This window comes from Acipenser ruthenus, chromosome 1, assembly GCF_902713425.1.
Source record: "Acipenser ruthenus chromosome 1, fAciRut3.2 maternal haplotype, whole genome shotgun sequence".
NCBI classification, from domain to species: Eukaryota; Metazoa; Chordata; class Actinopteri; order Acipenseriformes; family Acipenseridae; genus Acipenser; species Acipenser ruthenus.
The window spans coordinates 98,447,197-98,474,420 of record NC_081189.1 but is presented as its reverse complement, the minus strand read 5'-3'; the positions used below and the strand labels follow the sequence as shown (position 1 = coordinate 98,474,420).

Here is a 27,224-nt window from a genome sequence, read left to right as displayed (position 1 = left end):
CCAATCAGTGTAATGAAAAAGTAAGTCACCATGACCTACATCTCATGTATGTAAGTTTTATTAAATTACAATGTACATGTTCGGTCCAATTAAAGACATTTTGCTAAAGAACACTATTCCATGCAATACATAGTACTGTATTTACAAAATGATTTAGAACATTTCTGCAGCTCCACGCACCTCTTTTTCTTTTGTGGGGAATATTACAAGAAACCTTGGTCAAGTCGTGCAGTGAAGACCTTAGTGATTTAGTTACCTGTATGCTTCATCACAGAATGTATAACACATTGTTGGAACTACTGGAAGGACTATAAAAATGAAGGAACTTTAAACTTTCAGTTTGACACAGCAACATGTGTACGGCCGGTTACAGCCACTAGTTGCAATAAACTGTGGCACAACTGCTGTGCGTACAACAGTGGTGACCCCTAAGATGACATTTAATGAGGCAGCCACAAAATGAGTTTATCCCATAATGGTTTCAATACAAACTCGAAACCGAACACTTTATATTTATACCAGAAAACTGTTTAACTTGTACTTTGTTGGGCTGCTTTTTTTTTTTAGTATCCTGTACTGACCTACCCAACTTTAGAAACCTGTAGTTGCGCTACAGCAAACAACCAGGATGGCCGAGACTAGACATTGAAATGTGACTTTATTAAATGCAGTAAGAGGTATTCATACTTTTAGGGAGAAAATCAGGAAACATCCTTACCACTTGAAATGATTCTAGCAAATCAACAGGCCAATGAGTTTAAAGTGATGGCATAATAGTATGTAGATAAATGTGGTATAGGAGTGATTTAGATTTATTTTTACTAACAATTTACAATTTGGGATCTAAAACGGAAATAGTGATCGCAAATACAGCAACATCTTTTAAATATGCCCCCCACCACACACCAGGCCATTTATGTTTTGTATATTAAAACCACAAACAAAAATTACATAATAACTTAACGACAAAAACACTCAATAAAAAAAATCGACGTGAAATTAAAGGAAGTCTTTACGAAAACAGAGGAAATCTGTGATTTCCTCAAAACAGGAATTCCAGCTGGCTTCTGAAGACAGCATGTGCCAAATTGTTTTTTTGTTTTTTTTGTAAGGAATATTTACTAAATACAACTAAGATAATTAACGTATCTGTACTAACAGATGTTAAACACAGTTCCTTTCAGAAAAAAATGGGGGCCCTTGATTTAATGCCTTGTTCTGTCCGCCACTGGGATTAAGTTGAAAGCAATTTGAAAATGACTCTGTTCAAATTCTGAGTTTGAAACTACCATTAACATAGGTGCAGTGTGGAGTAGTGGTTAGGGCTCTGGACTCTTGACCAGAGGGTCGAGGGTTCAATCCCAGGTGGGAGACACTGCTGGTGTACCCTTGAGCAAGGTACTTTACCTAGATTGCTCCAGTAAAAACCCAACTGTATAAATGGGTAATTGTATGTAAAAATAATGTGATATCTTGTAACAACTGTAAGGTCGACCTGGATGAGGGCGTCTGCTAAGAAATAAATAATACTAATAATAAATGTAATAATAGGAATTGTGGTACATAGATGCAACCTTTGGCCTTGTAGACTGCAGATGAAATCCACTGCAGCCTCAGTTTGATACTGGAGCCAGATGCGATGGAGGTTTGCAAACTAGTTTTATGGTGTAGATGGCAACATGGCATTGGCAAACTGACAATGCCCATTTCAGTAATGTAGAATAAAAAACCAACGCAGAACAGTAAAGTACAGTTGCATTTAAATCCCCATTTCAGAATTAGAGCCTCTCCGACTTTTACTTTAGACATATAAAAGTAATGAAAAAGGCCTAATGAAATGCAAATAAATAATGAATTAAGAAAATGAATTACTGTGTAACTTGAAAATCTTCATAACAGAAAATTGTCTCACTTACTCGCATAGCAGGATTCCATTTTCCAGACCACTGCGAAAGCTCTTCTCTCCAAAACACCTGCCTGTGACTGCCTGAAATTTAAATAAATGTTATCAGAAACAGTGGTGTTCTGATTCTGCACAATATACAGCGAGATACTCCAAATGTTTACTTCATTAACTATTTTTAGACATGCTAAAAAAAACAAAATTGCATTTTCATTTCAAAATCTCTATTAAACTATTATTTTACAAGCAATAAAAAAGCTTTGTATGAAAATTAAAGTAAAGCAACTACCTAGTCTAGTAAACTCACTGGTCTATTAATGTTCTAGAATATACAAGTACTGTATATACAGCCTATTTAAAAAATGGCAACAAGGGACACACACACAAAAACAAACCGTCAATCCAGAGTGTGTTAGCTCAAGTAATGTTTAAAATAAAGTATATTTCCAGAAATCTCTTCTGTACTTGAGACAACAAACCTTCAAACTCCAAGTTCCATACTGCAGGAGGAAGTTGCATGTTGTTCCCTAAGTAGATTGCTACTTTATGCCCTTCAGTGATGGATCAAGACCATAAGTTTGCTAAAACTGCAATTTATTCACAGATGTCATTTCCATGAGGAATCACTTAAAGCCCATTTATCTGCATACATGATTTCTGTTAAGTGATAATACCTTCCATTGATCTGGGCAATTAGACACAACCCACGTCCCTTTAGTCATACAGGGCCCGGTGTTCGAAAATATTTGAAGCACTATCAAACTGAAAACACATAAACTAACTTCTGTGGTAAGTTTTAATACAAAGTTAAAAGATATTTTTTCTCTTTGTAGTGGATTTGTACAACCTGTAACAACCTTTGAAGCTTCCCTAACATATAAATGTTATTTCATTCCATAGTCTCTGTGCTACGTAACTAAAAGCTCTGCCTCCCAAGCTGTTTCTGTGTACCCCTGGGACACAAAGCAAACCTAGATCCTGGGATCTAAGGGATCAACATGGAACATATGGATTCAGCAATTCCTGAAGGTAATTTGGAGTGAATCCTTTTAATGCCTTGTAGGTCAATAACAAGATCTTGAAATCAATTCTGAACCTAACAGGGGTAATGTGTTCGCTCTTGCTCGTTCTAGTTAGCTGCAGCATTCTGAACCAGTTGCAGGTGAGACACTACTAAAGAGCATTGTAGTAGCCGATCCTTGACGAAATAAAGGCATGTATCAGTCTCTCAGAATAAGGCTGTGAAAGAATAGGCCTAAGAATTGACCTATCAAATCTGAAGTGGAACAGCGCTTCACAACCACAACTGGGCACCCATGCCGTGTAAATATACAATACTTAACCATAAACCAATGACATATCCAAATGAGGACCCAACAGCATGTGGTGTGGGACTGATCTTAATGTGCTCTGGGTTCCAAATGGTTTGTTGACTTTATGGATTGTCTTAATAAAAGTGACATGAAGTGAGATTCTCTGGGCTGGACTGGAATACAAAATATCTATGGCCTATTTTTGGACAACCGTATTGATGGATTTAACAGTTGTATGTTGAAGAATATAGCACATTTCACACAAGATCTTGTGCATTTTCTATGATCTATGTAGGAAATATGAATAACAATCTAGAGTAGAAGGATTTATAAAGAGCTACAAAAACGGGTCTTCTGTATGTTCTAAAAGGAAGGCTAGCTAAATATTGGGAGTAAAAAGGTCACCAATACCACATTAAAGAAAACTATCCATGCTTCTTACTTCCACATGCAAAGTGTCCATTTTAAATTCAAACTTGTATTTGACTGTGAATATTTGAACAGCTGGAAGTTAAAAGGCCATTAAGACAACTGTCAAGGGATTTTTGGGATAAAGAAAAACATTGCAGCAGAACCCACAAAAGTTAAACCCACAAAACACACCCTCAATTTCTATCAAAACAAAATAAATTAATTAAAGGCAATTTAGTACTCCAACATTTTCCTAATAGCTTTCACCTAGCACTGTTATTCCCAAATTTGATCTTGGTTGGAACAAAGAACTTTTTTTTTGCATTTTTTTATATAAAACTGAACCCTGACAAAACAAATATCATATGCATGAAAACAGAAAAAAAATAAAAAAAGCATTTTTTTTAATCTTCACCTTAAATGCCTTCTCTGACACCAGCGCCAAAGCAAATGGTCCTGCATTTGTCCTACTATGAATGTTGGTTTTCTGCTGCTCCCTTGATGCATACTGTATCAGTTACATACATAATGTATAGGCCTGCTAAATTATTTGTGGTGATCTTATGCACAAAACAAAAGCAAGTATATACATTGTCTTTGATAATGTCAGTGCTTAACTGTTCTCTCTCTGCCTGCCCCACAGTCTTGTTCCAGGAAGTAGAACGCTCCCTGTGCCCCTTTCCCACAGATGTTGGTAGGGAGCGGCTTTGCTTTAAGTGGCAGAATGCACACAGGAACAAAACCATTCTTGTATTGTTTCACAGAAACAACTTCCCACTCCATCAGTGTGGGCTTCTTTCATTATGGAGGACAGGAGTCTCGTACAAACGCCTTCCACTCTCACTCTGGCAGCCTGTAAACCGAGAACCACCAAGCAGTCAATCTGATTTAACAATGCCTGAAAAATCATCTTCAATCCTTATGAAAGTTCCTCGCAGAAGTAGAAGGACTAAGGATCATCCAACATTTGTAACTTGCAATTACAGTTTATACTCTGCGTATAGACTGTATAATAATATACCATATGGCAAGCTCCAAAACACTTGATAGCCGTGTGGAGTTTCATTCATTTGAATGGTTATTTCAAAACATGCTTGTCAGTTTAGGCAGAAAATTTTACTTAAAAAAATATATATATTAAACAGAAAACACGATGTTCGATCAGTTTGTGAGTAATGCGTAACCTTTTCTATTGTAGTTATAACCTTGGAATATTTTTGCGTAACACACTTACAGTAATGCCACCACACATGGGCTATACTGTACATTACTGTACATACTATTTCTTATTTTTCAACAAAACAGCCTGAAGAGACAGCTTCTCACAGCCAGGGGTGGGGTTAGGTCAGCCAGGGTGTCCGCAGCTAACCGCGCACCAGTGACCCATGTGGTCTGGCTGGGTGCCTGTTGGCTTGCCTGCAAGCTGCCCGGAGCTGCGTTGTCCTCCAACGCTGTAGCTCCGAGGTGGCTGCATGGTGAGTCTGCAGTGTGAAAAGATGCGGTCGGCTAACGGCATATGCTTCAGAGGTCAGCGCAGGGGAGGTACCGGTGAGCCGAGCTTAAATAATAATTGGATATTTTAAATTGGGAGAAAATAATAAATAGGCAACTATTAAATTTAAAAATAATAATTAATTATTTATATATATATATATATATATATATATATATATACATATATATATATATATATATATATATATATATATATATATATATATATACACACACACACACACACACACACAGTGCCTTGCAAAAGTATTCAGACCCCTGACCAATTCTCTCATATTACTGAATTACAAATGGTACATTGAAATTTCGTTCCTTTTGATATTTTATTTTAAAACACTGAAACTCAAAATCAATTATTGTAAGGTGACATTGGTTTTATGTTGGGAAATAGTTTTAAGAAAAATAAATAAAAAACTGAAATATCTTGCTTGCACAAGTACTCAACCCCTGTGCTGTGGAAGCTCCCAGTTTACACCGATGAAAGAAACTGCCCTAACGAGGCCACAATTAGCTTACATTTGGCCTCCACCTGTGAACCATTAAAGTTGCTGTCACTGTTGAAGGATCATTGGTCAGGCTGTGAATCTGAAGGAAAATGAAGACCAAAGAGCATTCTACAGAAGTTAGAGATAAAGTAATACAAATGCATAGATTAGGGAAAGGGTACAAAATAATGTCCAAGTGTTTGGATATCCCAGTGAGTACAGTTGGATCAATAAATCAGGAAGTGGAAGCTGCATCACACCACCCAGACACTGCCAAGAAAAGGCCGTCCCTCAAAACTCAGCGCTCAGACAAGGAGACTTGTGAGAGAAGCCACAGAGAGGCCAACAATCACTTTGAAGGAGCTACAGAGTTCAGTGGCTGGGAGTGGAGTAATGGTGCACCAGTCAACCATATCAAGAGCTCTGCATAACACTGACCTGTATGGGAGGGTGGCAAGAAAGAAGCCGTTACTCAAAAAGTACCATCTGAAAGCACGTCTGGCATTTGCCAGAAAGCATGAGAGTGACCCAGCTGCGAGTGGGAAAAGGTTTTGTGGTCAGATGAGACCAAGATAGAGCTTTTTGGCCAAAACTCAAAGCGCTATGTGTGGCGCAAACCTAACACTGCCCATGCCTCAAGACACACCATCCCTACAGTGAAGTATGGTGGTGGCAGCATCATGCTGTGGGGATGCTTCTCATCAGCAGGGACTGGGCATCTTGTTAAAATTGAATGAAGACTGGATGGAGCAAAATACAGGGAAATGCTGCAAAAGAACCTGCTTCAGTCCGCTAAAAAACTGAAGCTTGGGAGGAAATTCACCTTTCAGCAGGACAATCATCCCAAGCACAAGACCAAAGCAACACTCGAGTGGCTCAAGAACAAAAAGGTGAATGTCCTACAGTGGCCCAGTCAAAGTCCTGATCTCAATCCCATTGAGAATCCGTGGCACTATTTGAAAATTGCGGTCCACAAGCGTCATCCAACCAACTCCGACACTGTGTGCAAAGCTGGTACATACTTACCCCAAAAGACTTAAAGCTGTTATTGCAGCGAAAGGTGGCTCTACCAAATATTAATGTGTGGGGGTTGAATACTTATGCAAGGCACTGTATATATATATATATATATATATATATATATATATATACACACATACACAGACGTGCTCAAATTTGTTGGTACCCTTACAGCTCGTTGAAATAATGCTTCATTCCTCCTGAAAAGTGATGAAATTAAAAGCTATTTTATCATGTATACTTGCATGCCTTTGGTATGTCATAGAATAAAGCAAAGAAGCTGTGAAAAGAGATGAATTATTGCTTATTCTACAAAGATATTCTAAAATGGCCTGGACATATTTGTTGGTACCCCTTAGAAAAGATAATAAATAATTGGATTATAGTGATATTTCAAACTAATTTGTTTCTTTAATTAGTATCACACATGTCTCCAATCTTGTAATCAGTCATTCAGCCTATTTAAATGGAGAAAAGTAGTCACTGTGCTGTTTGGTACCATTGTGTGCACCACGCTAAACATGGACCAGAGAAAGCAAAGGAGAGAGTTGTCTGAGGAGATCAGAAAGAAAATAATAGACAAGCATGGTAAAAGTTAAAGGCTACAAGACCATCTCCAAGCAGCTTGATGTTCCTGTGACAACAGTTGCAAATATTATTAAGAAGTTTAAGGTCCATGGAACTGTAGCCAACCTCCCTGGGCGCGGCCGCAAGAGGAAAATCGACCCCAGATTGAACAGAAGGATAGTGCGAATGGTAGAAAAAGAACCAAGGATAACTGCCAAAGAGATACAAGCTGAACTCCAAGGTGAAGGTACGTCAGTTTCTGATCGCACCATCTGTCGCTTTTTGAGCGAAAGTGGGCTCCATGGAAGAAGACCCAGGAGGACTCCACTTTTGAAAGAAAAACATAAAAAAGCCAGACGAATTTGCTAAAATGCATATTGACAAGCCACAATCCTTCTGGGAGAATGTCCTTTGAACAGATGAGTCAAAACTGGAGCTTTTTGGCAAGTCACATCAGCTCTATGTTCACAGACGAAAAAATGAAGCTTTCAAAGAAAAAAACACCATACCTACAGTGAAAGATGGAGGAGGCTCGGTTATGTTTTGGGGCTGCTTTGCTGCGCCTGGAGCGAAACGTACTGCCCAGTGTCAGAAAGCTCTGTCTCAGTCGCAGGTCATGGGTCCTCCAACAGGCTAATGACCCAAAACACACAGCTAAAAGCACCCAAGAATGCATAAGAACAAAACATTGGACTATTCTGAAGTGGCCTTCTATGAGTCCTGATCTGAATCCTATCGAACATCTATGGAAAGAGCTGAAACTTGCAGTCTGGAGAAGGCACCCATCAAACCTGAGACAGCTGGAGCAGTTTGCTCAGGAAGAGTGGGCCAAACTACCTGTTAACAGGTGCAGAAGTCTCATTGAGAGCTACAGAAAACGTTTGATTGCAGTGATTGCCTCTGAAGGTTGTGCAACAAAATATTAGGTTAGCGGTCCCATCATTTTTGTCCATGCCATTTTCATTTGTTTTCTTATTTACAATATTATGTTGAATAGAAAATCAAAAGCAAAGTCTGATTTCTATTAAATATGGAATAAACAATGGTGGATGCCAATTACTTTTGTCAGTTTCAAGTTATTTCAGAGAAAATTGTGCATTCTTCGTTTTTTGTGGAGGGGTACCAACAAATTTGAGCACGTCTGTATATATGCATGCATGCAAGATAGATATAGCATATTCTCAACAAAACAATGTTTTATTATAAGAAGGATGCTGAGAATGATGACAAGTAGTCAGAATTCAGACACAGCAAATGTAACGGCACCTAAATTCAGGGAGCCAACATTTACAAAACATAATAGATATAAAAAAATTTAAAAAAGGGGTATCTTGCCCTGGATAAGAGCGTCTGCTAATAATAATAATAATAATAATAATAATAATAATGTACAAAACAGCACATTACCATCAATGTGAAATTCGTCCTTGCCAAACTCGTTGATCTGATCTTTAGGGGTGATTATTACTGTTTTCGGCAACAGCTCTGGATACTGACTGAAGTAAACTGAAGTCTCATTCAACACTGAACTTGAATACCGGAAGCAGTTTTATCAGACAGGTATGTTTATGTAAATTTAAAAAGCAAAAGTTGCCGGTGTTAATGTTTATAGATGGGACATTATTATCAAACAAACAAACAAAAAAAGCCTTGCTTGTTTTTTACCCCTCACCAAATGTAAGACAACCAAATGTATCATAGAAAATCAAATTGTTAATGTGATATGAAAAGGCGGCCCAAGTCTGTTTTGTGTTCATATATATGTAAAGGCCGGCCCTGGTCCTGGACTGCAGGACAGTTATTAAGACGGTGGCCTAAATCTAGGCTGGCTCTGGGCTGCCTTTTCTTTTTTGGGGAATTCACATAAGAAAATAAAACACAAAAATACAAGTTTATTGGGTGCTAAAAATAAAGTTATGACCTGGTGTTTATTTTATGAACTATTAAATACCTAAGAGGCACATCTTTGTAGCAAACAAGGCTGAAATTATTTATTTTAAAAAAAAGACAGTGCTTTTGGCTTTAAATCAGCCACATCCACCCTCCTAATATGAAGGATAAGGGAGTCTTGCACTCCGGTTCACTGCTTGTGTTAAACAGATGAGAGTTAGCGCATTCGGTAAAGGTTTGCTTAACCAGGCAATATAACCTCACAGGCTATCTCTGGAGAGAGGCAATGACACAAATCAGCGTTTATCAGATTATATCATTTCTCAAAAAAATAAAAAACACCATGTTAGCGTACATGTTCTCAATGACTTTTTTTAAGAATGATCCTTCCTTTGACAGCTCTGTCAAAGTTACCATGTGATAAACTAAAAACCAACACTGCAAGGCGTCATGAATGTTACTTGCGATTTAGGAACTTGCCTTGTTTCAGTAAGCAATATTCTTGTATTAAATAAATTAATTAGAATCGTCCATGCCCCTGAAAAAATAAAACAGTGGAATTTGAAGTACAGGATTAAACCAACTGTAATGAGGTGCCAAGTAGCCTTGCCAAATTTACTATGGCAAACTGTTAAGGGAAGAGGCACCACAGAAGATATGTTAACAGTTTATTTGACTTGACATGAATTACACTTGACTAGTCACTATATATACATACCAAGCCCAACATTTATATTTTAAGAGGTCAGTAATTTGAGGCAAGATTAAAAAAAAAAAAAAAAAAAGAGACACACCACACACACAAACCAAGAACGCCTAAATCATCAGAAATGTTGGTCTTCTTGACATAACTATTCGGATGTGGGTTTGGTATGTGGATAAAATTAAATCTAGGGTTTCAGCAAGGTGTTGACTATCATCCCCTTTCTTCCAAATTTGGGTAGCAGGTACTAGCATTGCCTGTGGGTGGAAGAGGCCAGTTGCAGTGAAGGTCTGTGCTCCGTTTCCATTTTGGCAGATGCCTGGAAAATAATACCTTCTTCGGTACTTGTGGTGGACGCTGATGAAGATTTGAAAAACTTAAGGAAAGACAAGCAACATATGTTTCATCTTATTTAATTTTTACTACGCTGTAACGGATAAATGATACCATTTATTAAGTCGGTTGGCGATACCCGGGTCTCTTGACTACCTGGGTATCGATTTATTAATTTGAGAATTTAATGAAAATGTAGACAATACAGTTGTAAGCGCGGGTCTCTGGCCAGTGTAATAAAGACATTAAAAGCAAACTTTTCTTAACTGACAGGATATCAATATTTTACAGAAAACAATAACACACAGCAGCAAGTACACCTCAATAATAATAACTGCGGCGACAAACGGAAACAAAACAAAACAGGGCTCTACAGTGCAACTAATTCTGTCGCATATGCAATTAATTTTTGTGTGTGAATGTAAATTTTAATTTAGGCGCACGTGTGCCACTAGAAACTCCTAAAGCTATGCGACTGGAGATCTGCTTGTTTTTCAAAGGTTAGAAAAAGGACTGTTTTTGGGTCACAGAATCGTGTGTGTGCTCTCAATTTTCTTCAGCGTTCTCCATATGCTGGCCCTCTTGTATGAGAGGCGAAAGTAACAAAAAGTAAATATAATGCAAACTCATCTATTAAATGAAACATTAATCTATTTAATAACAAAACAGCGTACCTTAAATTGAAATTCAATTTACGTTAGGGTGCACAAGATCTTTATTTGAGCTGTGTACTTTTGCTCCACAGTTTATTTAAATAGGTTTTATTTGAACTGTGCAAGCACAAAGTGTCAATCATTCCCCTCAGCCTCGCTCATTTCCATCGAGGCTTCCAAATCGGGGTTTGCTCTTGCTATCTGACACGTTCAGCCAATCACAGCTAACTTTAGTTGGAACCCAAAACTGACACTCAGACAAGTTCTGGATGGGGGCTCCGAGCTTTACAGAAGCACCAGGCAGAAGTTAGTTACTTATTCCCGATTCGAGGGCTGAAGTTAATTACTTATTTGCAGTTACGTATTGAATATTAGCTCACATTCGAAGGGGGAAATCACATATAGTCTTTCTCTTCAAAATAAAGTGGATTGCAGAGTGGCACAAGCAGGCATTCACAGGCTATGCTGTGAAATACACACACACCCTTCTTTTCCTGCATATTAGCTCACATTGTGAGGGCTTTGCCACCTCAAGCTGGGTGTGATGTTGAAGGTTAAGCAATTGTCTTGCAAATAGAGTATGGTGCATAGTGGCATGTACAGTACAATTAAGTGCTATTTAGTATGACAATTAGAGCATTATGAATTGCAAGAAAAAAGGCTTTGTTTGATAGCAAATATTTAATTAAAAAGTCACATGTTTTGAACTAAGCAACAAATATAGTATGTGAAATATACTAATTTAAATTAACCTTTAAAAGGTACCAAATCATTTAACTTATGAAAATATGTCTTGTGTTCTTCTTTGAATGAAATTTTACAGGACGCAACACATATATGTTATCAAGCAGAAGCCTGGTACGTGCAATGCATCATATTTCTGGAAATTCAATTTCTCTAATGTTACTATAAAGTGTGTTTGTCAGTACTCACACCTGTATGTAAACTACATTACACATTGCAGCTTTTATTTTGTGATTTTTTATTTAAATTATGTGGAAGTCTTCCTTTAGGCCGTCATATAAAATCCAATTACTCTTTCTTCATATCACAGAGATAAAGTGTTTTCCACTGTTGACTGTTGCTCCAAAAAGTGTGTACCTAAAATAAAAAACATTGTTTATGTGTGAAATACATTAAAAAAAAAAAAAATATATATATATATATATATATATATATATATATATATATATATATATATATATATATATATATTGTTGTAGACATTAATCCACATTAATGAAGAGTAGAAGAAATGAAACAAACATTTGTACAAAGATTAAAAAGAATGAGTGAAAAAAAATCAAATTAAAATTCATAAATCAATGAACCCATTGATCCTACATAAATAAAACAAACAGTCCAGTCAAAAGTCATTTTATAGTATGATATAGCAAATGCGAATTGGGAATAAGTAGCGTTTTAGCTTTTTTTTTCTGAGTTTATTTTACATATATTAAATATTGGGATAAAAAAATAAATAAATAAATAAATAACAGTTAAAAAACTGTTTTTAATTGAAACAAATCAGTAAAATTTGGGGAGAAAAAACCTCAGTATACACACACTTTACATGTGGAATATGATGCGTAGCAGTTCTGGTTCCTGATTAATAATGTCTCTGGCATGTATGATAAAGCAGAATCTATGCAAGTCGAAGCCACATTTTCCCCAAATTAGTTGGTACTTTGCGAACTTTTGGGTAATCGCTGTGCTGACGGAAACAGTATCTACAGAAGGTATGAACATGACATCAGCACAAAACAAGCCAGGTGTATTTACCTTTAAAATCATAAAAAGAAAAGAAAATTGACACAACTGGGTGGTGCACGCCATCGGGAGAGGCGTCAAATCACACTGGACATTTCCATACAAGTTTACCAACTAAAAGCATCACCATTTTCTGTCAAATATTTACGATTAAGATTGTTGGCTTAGGCAGTGTTTAAAATGGACAGACAGTTCTGTCACATGAAGACACCAATACATACCTCTGCAATAAACAGTGTCTGTCCAGCAAAGCGAAGCGCTCTGACAAACTCAATCATTCTGTGCTTTATTTTTATTAAAGCGTGTGTAAAAGCCACATAAATGGCTTGCTTGCCTCTCAGTTCACTTTCTTGTTTTAATGTGTCGCTTATTTTTCAGTATGTTCTTTTATTGTCAGTGCGAACATGTACCTCGATGCAGCAGTATTTGCAGCGCTATGCATCCTCTGCCTCATCTGACCCACTTCTGCTATTTTTATATACTTCGAAGCATTCATTTTTTGAATATTCATAAACTGATTTACGTTTTCTCCCCATTCCTCATCCACTAAAAATTATATTTTTGTGTAAGCATTTCAATTTAGTTTTTGATCAAGCTAGTAGTTACTATGCCCAGCAATTGCCACAATAATCAGACTTTGATTGGCCAACATAATCAGGTGATATGATAATGTGTTTGTGACGTAACAGAGAACCACAGTTGAACTTATTTGATCCTCTGACGTCTAAATGACTGCTGTATACTAGGATACAGTGTAGGGCTGCTTATTACAATGTCTGAGTCAAAATAAAACAGCATTTTGATAAAAGAAAGTGTATTTCCTAGAAAATAGTACTGGGAAAATACTGAATAATAGACAAAAGTCAGGTATAAAATCAGTAAAAACCGACATCCAGTTACAACAACAACAACCACCTTTAATTTTTCAGTAACATTCTGAATAAACCGGAAACGCGGATCATTAGGAATAAGTTCACTTCAGCCCTCGAATCGGGAATAAGTAACTAACTTCTGCCCGGTCCTTCTGTAAAGCTCAGAGCCCCCATCCAGAACTCTGTTGAGTGTCAGTTTTGGGTTCCAACTAAAGGTAGCTGTGATTGGCTGAACATGTCAGCAGACAGCAAGAGCAACCCCGATTTCATCGATGGAAGTGGGTGAGGCTGAAGGGAATGATTGACACTTTGTGCTTGCACAGTTCAAATAAAACCTATTTAAATAAACTGTGGAGCAAAAGTACACAGCTCAAAAAGATTTTGCGCATCCTAACGTAAATTGAATTTCAAAATAAGGTATGCTGTTTTTTGTCCTTGAGTAAATTGATTTCCAATTCAAGGTATGCTGTTGTGTTGTTAAATAGATGATTTTTTTGTTAATAGGTGAGTTAGCATTATATTATTTACGTTTTGTTACTTTCACCTCTCATATTCTTGCTTCGGCTTGGAACAAACAGCTCTGCTGGCTATTCTGTACTTCACCCAGCCATAAGGATGAAAGACCTTTGAAAGCTTCTAGCCTGCCACCTGACCCGTTGAGAAGAACTTGTGTCCAACTGTTAATTATCCCGGGTTTAAAAGGCATGTCGTATGCAGAAAGGCTAAAAGAATTGAATCTATTTCAGTCTTGAACATAGAAGACTACACGGTGATCCGATTCAAGCATTCCAAATTCTAAAAGGTATTGACAATGTCGACCCAGGGGACCTTTTTGACCTGAAAAAAGAAACAAGGACCAGGGGTCACAAATGGAGATTAGATAAAGGGGCATTCAGAACAGAAAATAGGAGGCACTTTTTTACACAGAGAATTGTGAGGGTCTGGAACCAACTCCCCAGTAATGTTGTTGCAGCTGACACCCTGCTGACTTATTTAATGAGTCGTAAGATAAATGAGCTGAAACAGTATGCACTACTTCACGACAACACCCACGAATGACATTTGAAAAACAATTTGGGCAAGAGCAGTAAAACACATTATTATTAACCAACCAGGCACGAGGTATTTTGCTTTATTACAGCAGCTTAGATTCACTTGTGTACCTGTTCTCTGCGGATTGAAACCACATTTTCACAAAATTTCACAGGTAATCTTCAAAAACAGCAAAAGTACTTTATGCATAGCTAATTCACATATCAACCCCCACCTTTCTCATTCATTTGCATGACGTTGGGAGATAAGCCCGGTTTACTCGAGTAAAATAAACTGAGCAAATGGAAACCCAAAAAAGCATTTTAAACGAGACATTTCTCTCAAGCTAAAAAAAAAAAAAAAAAAAAAAGCACACATGGAAACTCCACCAATGTTTCAAAAGAGGCCAATTTTGCGCATTTCCCAGGAAACCTATTGCATAATAGTCTTTAGAAGCAGATTTGCAGAACTGGCCTTTATAATAGTGATAAGTAGTCAGGAGTTTTCGAAGTACTGGGGATTTCATTTATTGAATGGTCTGAGCTAAATAAAGTACAATATATTAACTTATGTAAATGTCTTACGAGCTATAACCAAAACCATGAAGTACAACACTATACAGTAGTTGAGGCTCGCCATCCACCGGCATTTTGATAATTTTAGTAAGACCGTGCTTATTACCCCATTGAGGTGGACCTATCCAACAGTGTACTAAAGCTTTATGATGTGCTCTCAAACTGGCCGACTAGAGCAATGCACAAAAAAATAATAAAAAAATACCTTTAATCAAAAGGACATTGTACCGGCTGTAGTCTCAGTGCAAATACTTGTAAACTACTTTCATTGCTTCTGTTAGCAGGTCAGCCTACTTTTAAGCAAAGCAGTTCAATTTATTGTGTACGGACCTGAAATGAGTTTTTTGGATTTAGAAGTGTGAAGACATTTGAGTCACAGTAAAATATATAAAGTCATGGTAATGGGCGACTTCCAAAAATAAAACAGAATACTAAAGGATATTTTTGGTGGTCTGCCAGCTGGCCTGCTAAACAACATTGACAGCAGGGAGTGCTTTCATTTTCAATAAATTAATAAATAAATACATACATACATACATACATACAACACCCTTGTTATTGCCCTGTTCAATTATAACACTTACTGAAAATGTGTGCTTTCAATCAGGTGCAGCTGTAATTGGATATTAACACAAGAGTGTGTTGTTTTTGTTACTGCATTGAGAAAAAAAACCTTGTGTCATAAAGCAGGTGGAGGGGCAGGTTAATGCACTACCTATGCATTTAAACCTAAATCTAGCTCAGGTAACACATGAAGTGAAAATACAGGTTTGTTAAAGCATGTGTTTCTTTCAAAACTACATGAGACCTATATATTGAATCGCCGTGCATGGCACAGAACATTTATGAAAAAACAATGTTGCTAGTTACAATTAGTTTCAAAACAGACTGGGAAAAGTTCTGGGATCAATAAGCTAATTGGAACCAGACGATCATTCACAGGCTGAATTTGCTATTTTTGTTTTCTTAATGTTGTTGACGTGTCATGAAAGCCTAATGACATTTAAAATCTTAAAATAAGCATTTTATTATAATAATAATAATAATAATAATAATAATAATAATAATAATAATAATAATAATAATAATAATAGCTTTAGTTATATATGGACCTACTAAATATGTAGGATATGCAACACATTAGTATAGAACAAACACTTCAAAATATCTGAATATAAGATTTTCCATTAAATAAAGTACAATTACATTTAGAATATGGCTAGTTTGCTCAAAAGGGGTTAAAATATTATTTTTTTAAAAAAAGGAGATACAAACCTTCAGAAATAAAAACCACATTAAAAAAAGATCAGGATTTTAAATGAAAGAAAAAAAATTATAATAATGCATGTGTTTACTTGCTGTCTGGCTACTGGAACACCACCAGGGCAATACTACATATTAAAAAAGGGGATAAATGCCAATACTTGAAGGGAGTACAATACCACAAGGGTTTTTATTAAAACCACCAGAATAGTAAAAGCCAGGATGCAACAATGACCAATAAATCAAGCATTTAACCAAATTAGCCCATCTGTGTTTATGGTGCCTGGCTTCAGATAATGTTGCCTTGAATGACTTGGTGACCACAAACAAGGAATTCAGACCCTGCCGCTAATGCAAAGAAAAGCCAGCTGAAATTCTTACTCTTTTCAGCAGTTTATAGTTTCAAACAAAGTTTTTGCCAAACTACCCTTTCCTCCTGTATCATTGTCATTGCCTTTTGAGAGCTGGGGATCTACAACAGAACATTTCCTCCTACAAACCAAGCAGAGAAAAAGAAACTGTTTATCAGCAGCAGAACTCACAACAATATCCTGTGACTGACCTTGTGCTGTACACTTTAAACAGTTGGGATTTGTTTGTTCACTGCAGCTTTGTTATATAAAGAAAACTACAGTAGTAGTTTACACAGGCTGTGTCAGTTCACCAGTAGCATTTAATTAATACAATAATGGCAAGAAAATTACAGCTCTGGGAAGAGGAGACTGTTTTCCTATATGGCCTATTTATTTTTATGGACGGTTTTGTTGGGGGACGGTTTTACCTGGAGGAAAATACAGTAAAGTACAATTAATTAAGACACATGTATAGTTACATGCACCGATACAATTAGCACTTAGTTTCTTGCAGCTTTAAAATGTTAATTTTAGGACTCTAGCTGTCGCAGAGTGTGTAGAGAATCATACATCATACAGCACAAAAAACACTTCATCTGCTGCCTTTAGATTAGAGTAATCCCCATTTCAATCATGGCACTATACTGTGAGACTAGCATAACAGCCTTGGATTAATTACGTTGCTCGTGTTATTTATTTACATCAGCATTAATATGAAAAAAGGTTCTCATTTGCATTCAGAAGACTCAAATAAAATGTATATTCTGCTAGACACTGTCAATCCAGTACAGTATACTTTCTCAACACAGAACGAGCGTGGTTCATTCTTTCAAATGTCTGCTCGGTAACCTATCCGAGTCAGGCAAAGAATATGCAGCTACATAATTCAAATTGTGTGCAGTGCTGCAAAGCTCACGGTACTGTATATGCAGCTTTAGTCCTTGAAAGAGGACGCAGAATGCCATGTTCTCTAGCTCTCTCAAACCCTTTGGGTAGTGTGTAGCTCACATTGAAAAGGAAAGTGGCATAAGCTTGAGCATTCTTATTCACAAAGTGAAACAAATTGTCACCCATCCAGCATTAAAATTGCATAACCCTTGTGAACCCTAATGTTCCGCCTAATCCAATACTCATCCACCTAACTAAGCACAGTAAATCCATAATCTAGATAATTCACTACAGTGATGTCTTTAGCTCTAAAGCCTTTTCACTTACTTGGTTAGCCGTTAATGTCCCTTTGTACATTATACTTACAGCAATAAGACGTGCTCTCTTTAGGTCGACCAGTACTCTGCAAGTCTCCCCAAAAAAATGTGTTCTGTGTCCGAGAATGCAGCCTTCACTTGCAGCATTTAAAAGGACACTGCACTCCACAGAGCAGAATGGTTTCTGACGCAGGCACTTGAAATCAGCACAGGCAGGCACTGTCTATGGCAGAGCTCACTGCTACTCCAGTTGCAGCCTCAGCTTCCTGAGCACAAGCAGGATTGATCACCTTGAAAATGATCATTAAAAGCATGGGCTAACCGCACTGTCAACACTCACAAGAAGAAACTGAAACAGGAGCTTTGCCTTTGGAGTTAACAAAAAAAAAAAAAAAAAAACCCGAACAAGAGACCACCATTTCCACAAATACTGTAGCAAACACAATCCTATTTTCTATTCAGGCCCAGCCACCACTGCTTGTTTTGCTTACAAATTTGTGACCGAAAAAGATCTCTCTCGGCTTTAAAAAAAAAATTACAATGGTTTGAACCAACTATTATTATTATTTATTCCTTAGCAGACGCCCTTATCCAGGGCTACTTACAATTGTTACACGATATCACATTATTTTTACATACAATTACCCATTTATAGCACAGCTGCCCTAAAAAATAGGGCTGTTAGTAATAAAGCATGGACCTAGGAATATTTATGAAGTACAGTAAATGTCTATTCATCACAGATTCAACATAAATACATACTGAACCGCAAGGTACTTATGGACTTGGTCTTTGTAGATACAGGGGGTATAATCTAGATAATTCCGAAAACAAAGTTCAAGAATGAGAGCATGTTTTTGTGGTACAGTGCAGTATATAAAAGGTGTTGTACTTCAATCATAAACCTGTTCCCACCTCTCTGAACCTGTGCCAGAGGGAGCAGGTAGGACACCTGAACCAAATCGGGACAGGAGTCAGAAACAAATTAAATGTTTCTTATTGAACAGGTTGGATTGTAAGCCACCTTTTTTATGAATTTAGAAGACATTTTGACGCGAAGACCCAATGCATAACCGATGTTCAAATGAAAATAACTGGTAAAAAAAAAAATTGGATTTATGACCAGAGCTATTAAATAAATATCAAAGCAATTGTGATTATGTTGAAAAAGATACTGCTAGAATATGTACAACAAAGCAGGAAACTATTGAAAGTAATGTGTTGTGTTTTTAAACCCTACTGTCTGTTCAGTAAGGTTAAAAAAAAAAAAAAAAAAAAAGAAAACCACACACTACATTTTACCAAACTAAAACCCAATTTACATAATCCACGTAAGATTTATATGATTTTTCTCCTTTAAGACTGGAGGTAATGCTTTGAAAATATGTCCCTTTATCCAAGACTTACGACTTAATACACTTTATAGTTAAATTGCTAAAATATGACAAGTTTTTATAAAGGAGGACACAGGCCCCACATGTCGACCTGTTCCTATCCAGTTTTAAATAACTTTAGCATAACAGAGGCAGAAGTGTTAAAGGGACTAGGAGCTCTTAAAATAAACAAACATCCCCTGGGCCAGATGAGATCCTCCCAATAGTACTCAAATAAATGAAAGAAGTTATTTACAAACCGCTAACCAAGATCATGCAACAGTCTCTTGACTCAGGGGTTGTACCGACAGACTGGAAAATTGCAAACGTAATACCGATCCACAAAACGGGAGGCAAAACCGAACCAGGTAACTACAGACCAATAAGCCTGACTTCTACTATATGTAAACTTATGGAAACTATAAGATCCACAATGGAAAATTACCTATATGGTTTTAGGAAAGGGAGATCATGTCTAACTAACCTGCTTGATTTTTTTGAGGATGCAACATCGACAATGGATAATTGCAAAGCATATGACATGGTTTATTTAGATTTCCAGAAAGCCTTTGACAAAGTCCCGCATAAAAGATGAATTCTCAAACTGAACGCAGTATGGATTCAAGGAAATGCATGCACATGGATTAGAGAGTGGTTAACATGTAGAAAACATAAAGTACTGATTAGAGGAGAAACCTCAAAATGGAGTGAGGTAACCAGTAGAGTACCACGGGAATCAGTATTAGGTCCTCTGCTATTCCTAATCTACATTAATGATTTAGATTCTGGTATAGTAAGCAAACTTGTTAAATTTGCAGACAACACAAAAACAGGAGGAGTGGCAAACACTGTTGCAGCAGCAAAGGTCATTCAAAATGATCTAGACAGCATTCAAAACTGGGCAGACACATGGCAAATGTGTCTGCCCAAATAGGAGGCACTTTTTTGCAAATAGGAGGCATTTTTTTACACAGAGAATTGTGAGGGTCTGGAACCAACTCCCAAGAAGCTGCTTGATGAGATTCTGGGATCAATAAGCTACTAACAACCAAACGAGCAAGATGGGCTGAATGGCCTCCTCTTGTTTGTAAACTTTCTTATGTTCTTATGACCAATTAAATGTCCAAGCAAATCACAGGGCGGAAATAAGAATTAAAAAAGCAGTAAAGAAATTGATATTAACCTCACTGGCAGGGAGCACAACAGGGAAAATGAAATACAGCTGCAGTAGGATGACTGGTAAACTGGTGGAAAAAAAACACATAAATACAGTTTATCAGGTCTCAGGAGAGTGTTTGGGGTGTACCGTAGGAATGCAACAGCTGATGCAGCACAGCAAGGTTTTTTTAATGTACAATATCAAAACAGCTGAAGCTATATCCAACCACAAAGCCACTGCATACTTTACTATATATTATGCCCATGTTGCCCCAAGTCTCAATGAGCAACTAAAACAATTTAAAATTAAAAAAAAAAAGAAATAGTAAAAACAAATGATTGCAATGGCATCATAGGAGACCCGTCTAGCAAATCTCTTAAGACTTCTTTGAAGAAGTCACCGCAAAGATGGACACAAAAAGAGCCTATGACATCATATATAGTACTTGGGCTTCCAAAAAGTGCAGCATGAAAGACCAATCCTAAAGTTGAATCCGCAGGAATAGATGGAAGAACATGCATGTAGATACATAATTGGTAAAAAACAAGCAGAGTGTACCTGGAGAGGATACCTCTAGTTGGTGCCATGTACTCAGTGGGGTGCCGCAAGGCTCTGTGCTTGGACCCCTGTTGGTTTCTTATCTAGATCAACAACTTAGATCAGTGTTTCTATAGCAAGTTTGTTAGTATGGGGGAGTGGCTGACACACTTTCAACAAACAGGGAATCAAAAAAAGCTTTAAAAAAATCGCACAAGGAACCAGGCAGAATTGTCTGAAATGAAATGTCAACAAATGTAAAGTGTTACATGCCTGTCACAAAAATATCGGTTCCATATACCAAAATGGGGTATAGAACTGGAACAAACTCACCAAGAGAATGACCTTGGTGTTTTAATAGACAATACTGTCATCAACAAGAAAGTGTGGGGAACCAATCAAAAAGCAAACAAAATACTTGGGTATATAGCCAAAAGCATACAGTACAAATCCAAGGAGGTTACGATGAGGTTGTACTGTATACTGCACTGACAAGACTGCACTAAGAGTACTGTGTTCAATTCTGGTCACCACAGTACAAAAAGGGACATTGTGGCCCTGGAGATAGTCCAACAAAGAGCAACTAGACTAATTCCATGGCTTAAACGAATGAGTTATTAAGATAGGCTGAACAAACTGAATCCATTTAGCTTAAAACAAAGAAACGAGGGGCAGACACTGTGGAAGGGTGGGGGTATTCACTGACACGGGAGACAGAAGATTTTATTTGCAAACACCGCACAGGTGCCCAGATTTATTCATTTACTTATTTATTTTTATTTAGTTTAGCCCGCAGAGGGCGCTGTTGTCCGTGGTCTGTATACTGCCGACAGTAAAACAGGACCACGGGGTTACCAACACAGGTATACCAATCAGTGCACTTTCAAGTGCTCAAAAATAATAATGAAAACAGAAGGCGAAAGAAAAAGGAAAAAATAAACACAGTAATAAAACTACAAGCAAAAGTGCTGCTTATGCAGTGCCCCCACTGCCGCTAAGCCAGTCAGCACGGGTCTCCGTCCTACACTCAGTTGTGCCTATACACTGGGGTTGGCCAGGGTTCCCCGTACCGCTACACACGTCCCCTCGGGTACGTATTTATTTATATTGCTCTGTGAAAATTTTTATGGAAGGCTGCCCACTCAGCCGGGCTCGCCTGCTCCTTGTTTCACTCTGGCCTCTTCTGCCAGTGACACTGTATTTCCCCGAACACGGCCACCCGAGTACACAACCAAGCCAGTTCTTATGGGCCGAGCAGTCTCCCAAGGCCCACCCCTCAGCCACTCAGAGAGAGGGAAAGCACACACACCCTCTTCCCCACCTCTCCGTGTCATCGCCATGGCCGACAGGCGGATCCCACAAGCCTGCTGCCCTCTACCTGCAGTAAATACGGATGTGCCAGACAGTCAGTCCAGATCACCCCTGTTTCAGACACATAACTGAAGTATTTAAATTATTAAAAGGAGAGGACACAGTTAACCCTAAGCAATACTGTAAGAACAGTATAGAAACCAGGACCAAAGGACACAGTTGGAAATTAGTGGAGAGAGACTTAAGGGAAGGAGATACTTCTTCACACAGTGGCGAGTGTATGGAATGGATTACCTACAGTAGTCATGTTGTGGATGCAGAATCACTTGGATCCTTTAAGACTCAAAACTTTGTAAAGTTAGGATCAAATCAGCAACAAGGAACCAGGTGAGATTAGATGGGCTGTACAGCCTCCTCTCATTTGTAAAATGTTCTTAATTAAAGCAGCGATGTCCTGTGCTACTCCAGACTGAATTCCTTTAATAAATTCCATCGCCGCAGACAGATTTTTTTTTTTCAAATCAATAGGGCAATTATATATTTGTTGTAAAAGCTGAAAGTCATAAAAAGAGAATATCTATTAAAACTACACAGTCACTCTTTGCAACAGCAGGATATAAACAATGCCATATTCTTCCAGCAGAAAAAACAAGGAGGTAGAAATGTTATGCAACTGTAGCTATTGCAGAGGAAAATGATCTTACATTGCTTCTGAATACTGCAGCACCACCACCCCCCCCCCCTCCCCATGTGCAGGGAGTAGGTGGTGTTTAAAATTGATGACTAGGGCTGAAGTTTTTGGCCTACTTTCCACAAATAGAATGGTTTTGGTGATGTATCGCACCAAGATACCGTACCTTAATACAGAGAAATGCTGCAAGTTACAATAGGTAGGCTGCTGTTTCCATTGGATAAAGTTGATGAAAGTCATAGATAGCAAGCCCAAAAAAAGACTTACTTTGTGATGTTGTGTCTAGTGCAGTCTTCAGGGGTTCCGTACACAAAAACAAGTACAATAGACCCCCAGTTAATCCGTGCAGATAGGGACCGATTTGAGCCTGAATTAGTGAAAAACACAGATTATCTGAAATTGAGTTTACTGTTTGGGAAATCCCTGCGCTATTAATTGAAAACTCGAAAAATGCAATAATACAAATAAAATATAATGTCCCAACAATGGTCAAAATATATACTGCACATAATCAATCAGCATTGTTCAGAGGCAGAGAGAGCTGGATTAAAAACGTCACTGATCTTGCTCTGAGTATTTGTCGTAACTGCTCTTCATATTCAGACTGCCAGGCTAAGAGTCTTAAATCTGCTTTCTGCTTGCTTGTCACTGGTTTCAGTAACTACAATACAGTACTGTCCATTGGCTTGCACTGTACTGTACTCAGTTTAATTGAATTAATTAAACAATGACTGTCTGCTTCCACACAGATATGCTGATTTCTGCACAAATACATTTTGAGAATATACTGTATTAAAACAGGATGGATTATCAAAACACAAATTATTGAAAAACAGATTAACAGGAGTCTACTGTACAAGGTTTGGTTCAGGAACAAGAGAAAGGGGTTTTTATTGAAAAAAACCAATACAAACAAACAAGACTCGTGGGCCATAAAAGTACACATGATAAATGTTACCAATAAACTTCATACCACACAGGCTTTCATTCATACTTTTAAACAACACGCTCTCCAAACAAATGCTTTTTTTCTCCCTTTTATACCATGTGGCCAGGGCTGATAGGCAATTAATTATTCAATCCTCACACAATCAAACAATCAACCAACCAACCAATCACACAATGCCATCACCATGTAAGCATCTCTCACACGCGCTCTGAGACAACTTCTAATTTCAGATGTGTAGCCATATTGCAGATCACAATTAGGACTGTCAGCTGAAAATAAGATGAAAAGGTATTTGCCATAGAGAAGTGATACATAACCCATATTGGTAGGGATACATAACCTGAAATTTCAAAATGTATAGGAACAGGATTTGTGTGTCCAATAATTTCTGAGGAGGTGGAATTGTTTCCACTCGAGTTGAAATGACCCAGTACTACCGTAATCCCAAGGCCCCAGCCAAACTATTCACCGCTGTACTGTCAGGTAATGGTTTGGAACAGACAACAGCATCTTTGGGTAGCATGCAAGATAAAACTGTGAACAATAAGATTCACATTCATCCATGTGACATTTTGACAGCATGTAACCCTGTGGCCATCTATTTTAATCAAATGTGATTAAGAACAATTTGGATCAGGCACAAAAATAAGAGATTATTCCAAAAAACCAATGAATTCTTTGGCTTCATTTTTTTTTTAAAAATTGGGCCTTTCACAAAAGTGCAATTAAAGTGAAATGCCCCTGTGTCCTCTCCTATCATTGGTAATTGTCTGGTTATTTTAGGCTGCTTTTTTAAATAGGAGCTACTCTTACTGTAGCAAATGGGAGATCAGCTGCAAGTAGTAATTGGTGGCTTAACCAAATTTAAATTAGAAAGCTGTAGCCATTGAGGAAAAACAGGACTATACTTTATAAAAGTATCCTATTTCTCATAGATTAGTAGGGCTAGCTTCAAAATGTACCAGGTAGTTTTTTTTTTGGCAAATGTAAAAAACTTGCACTAGATTACCTTAATAATAATGTGCCATGCAATCAGAGTAGCAAAATGGCATAACCAGCTTTATATTCATTTCAACACAGGAGGTTGGAAGTTAACTAACAAGGCAGTTAAAATGTTGGGTCTCAGCCACATGTACGGGAGTCAATCTGCAGAATTCCATCAGGTTCTGGTGTTCTCAATGATGCAGTGAACAGATACTACGGGACTTCTACATTTCTTTTTTCTTCCTGCATAGGTTTATTCCAATACCAAGTTTGAACCAGAGTGCCTCTCTATGTAAAATACTATTTTGATGCTAATGATGGGAGTAGTGAAAGTAATAATTTTCTGTATCCAAATACAACTTCAACAAACCAAAACCCAAATCACTGCAGTTATGCTTCATACTCTTCCAGATACTTTCTTGGAAATATATTTTCCAGCCTGCAAGTCTCAGCTCTGCTCCTCATTTCCCTGCTCCAAAGTTGCGGTCATATACAAACCGTTACTCAGGTCAGTTCTTTCATGGACAAGCTTGATTAATCAAAGATATCCAGTAAACAGCATGCTTTCCTGTTTCCAAAATGGATCTGTGGGACCTATCGTGGGATTGTGAAAAGCTTTTCTGGGAGTATGTACCCTGCTTCAGGTTATGGGTCTTCAAAAGGCAAGACGTTCTTCTCACACACCAATAGTGCAGACACACTAGGCTTCAGTGTTTAACGTAGCAGAAGTTACCTCAAGATACTGAGTACAGTCCAAATATAACCCTATCAGGTAGCCAAAAAACTACTACCACTACACCCCCTCTACTCAATTTTGAAAAAAAAATAAAAAAAAAATTGTCATCCCAGGTCAATGGCACAATCAAACCAGGCAACAGTAGGGTTAAAAAGATTTGAAAAATGAGTTGCAACAAAAAAAAAAAAAAAAAGGTTTGGTTTGTTGGTTTTCAATGGTAAACTGTGCTGCCTAAACAACCCATATATTAAAATCAAGTCAGAGTTACTGCCAAATGAGTGAGTCAGTCTTATTAGGCGACAAACTACAGTCGTGCAGTAGCAGCAATCTGTACAGTCTGATTGCATAAGTATGAAGCATGTCATAGACTGTGAACATGGCCCTCTTTGTAAACCAGTATGTCTTCCCTAAGAGCATAAAAGCATTCAGCAATAAAACATCCTATAGTAAAACCTTGTTGTTTCCCAAAAATCAGCAAACAAGAACAGCTGCCAATCCGTGAAAGTGGGTGTTGTTGGGTTATATCCTTTATGATAAAGATATAAAGATTCCAAATATGCAAGTTTAGTAGAGCACATGTTCTTTCTGACTGCCTATTCTGATTAAAAGAAACAGGATGTGCATGGTTGGAGTGCCCTGGGTTGCTATACAAAAAGACTACTGATATCCGTTAGGAACTACCAAATGAATGCATACACCCCAATATATGTCGTTGTGCAGCAAATTCCTGAGATTTAACCCGTTTACTTACAATGTTATAATATTTTTCTTGATTTAAAAAAAAAAAAAAAAAGACATTAGAAGAATTAAGTGGGTAACAAAGAACAAACTAGAAAGAAAGAAATAAGTAAAATGTCCTCTTGTGCAGACGGGGTTTATTTTTTTTTTTTATTTTTAAGCCTTTACATTACCAGGAAGATATATTTTAATGGCTCATAAGATGTCATGGAAGATGGTCCAAGCGAATACAGCATTTATGACGTGGTTACAGTTCTCTTTTATAATATGCACACTAGATCTGTTTATTTTTTTAAAGTTTTGTAACTTGAACACAGTAAATAAAAACAAAAACAAAAATGTAAACTTAAGCTAAGTAATAGTATCCTATATCTTTTGCTCTATATGTCAGCAAGTGTTTTCCTTTCAGTAATTTTAATGTTGGATCACTTCTGCTGCCTACATAAATCAGGAGTATAACTCACTCACACGATCCATCTCCCATGAAACAAAGGTGCCACAACAGGTCTTGCCACCCACACGATCCCGTGAAATCAGAAATCACCACAGCTGCAGACAAAGCAATGTTCCCAAGGCCCGGGATCAATTAATTTACATGAACCAGATCGCAATACAGTAACCCAGCTTGCAGTACTACTGCATCTGCTCTATTGTACATTTATAATCTTAATTTCCAATGGCTAATGCACCACCAGTATATTTTTACATTAAAATGGGGGTGATTGTAAGGAACCAAATGTCACATTTATATGGATTAATTAGTTTGGGGGTCTTGTCAGGAAGCCTAATGTTTGGGAACCCTGTACCCAGTAAATCTGTACACTTGCTGATAATGTTTAGTAGAGCAGCATTATCCAGTTTAACCAGCTAACAAACCAGAAGC

At 37.5% G+C, this 27,224-nt stretch overlaps 1 protein-coding gene across 8 annotated transcripts in view; it reads right to left on the bottom strand.

Moving 5' to 3' along the window:
- limch1a (LIM and calponin homology domains 1a) overlaps positions 1-27,224 on the bottom strand; it is a 159,345-nt gene that overhangs the window by 79,687 nt on the left and 52,434 nt on the right. For all 8 annotated transcript variants that reach the window (XM_059032646.1, XM_059032647.1, XM_059032649.1 and 5 more), the window contains one exon: positions 1,917-1,987. In XM_059032646.1, coding sequence (XP_058888629.1) covers positions 1,917-1,987 — 71 coding nt within the window. The remainder of the gene's footprint in view (positions 1-1,916; positions 1,988-27,224) is intronic.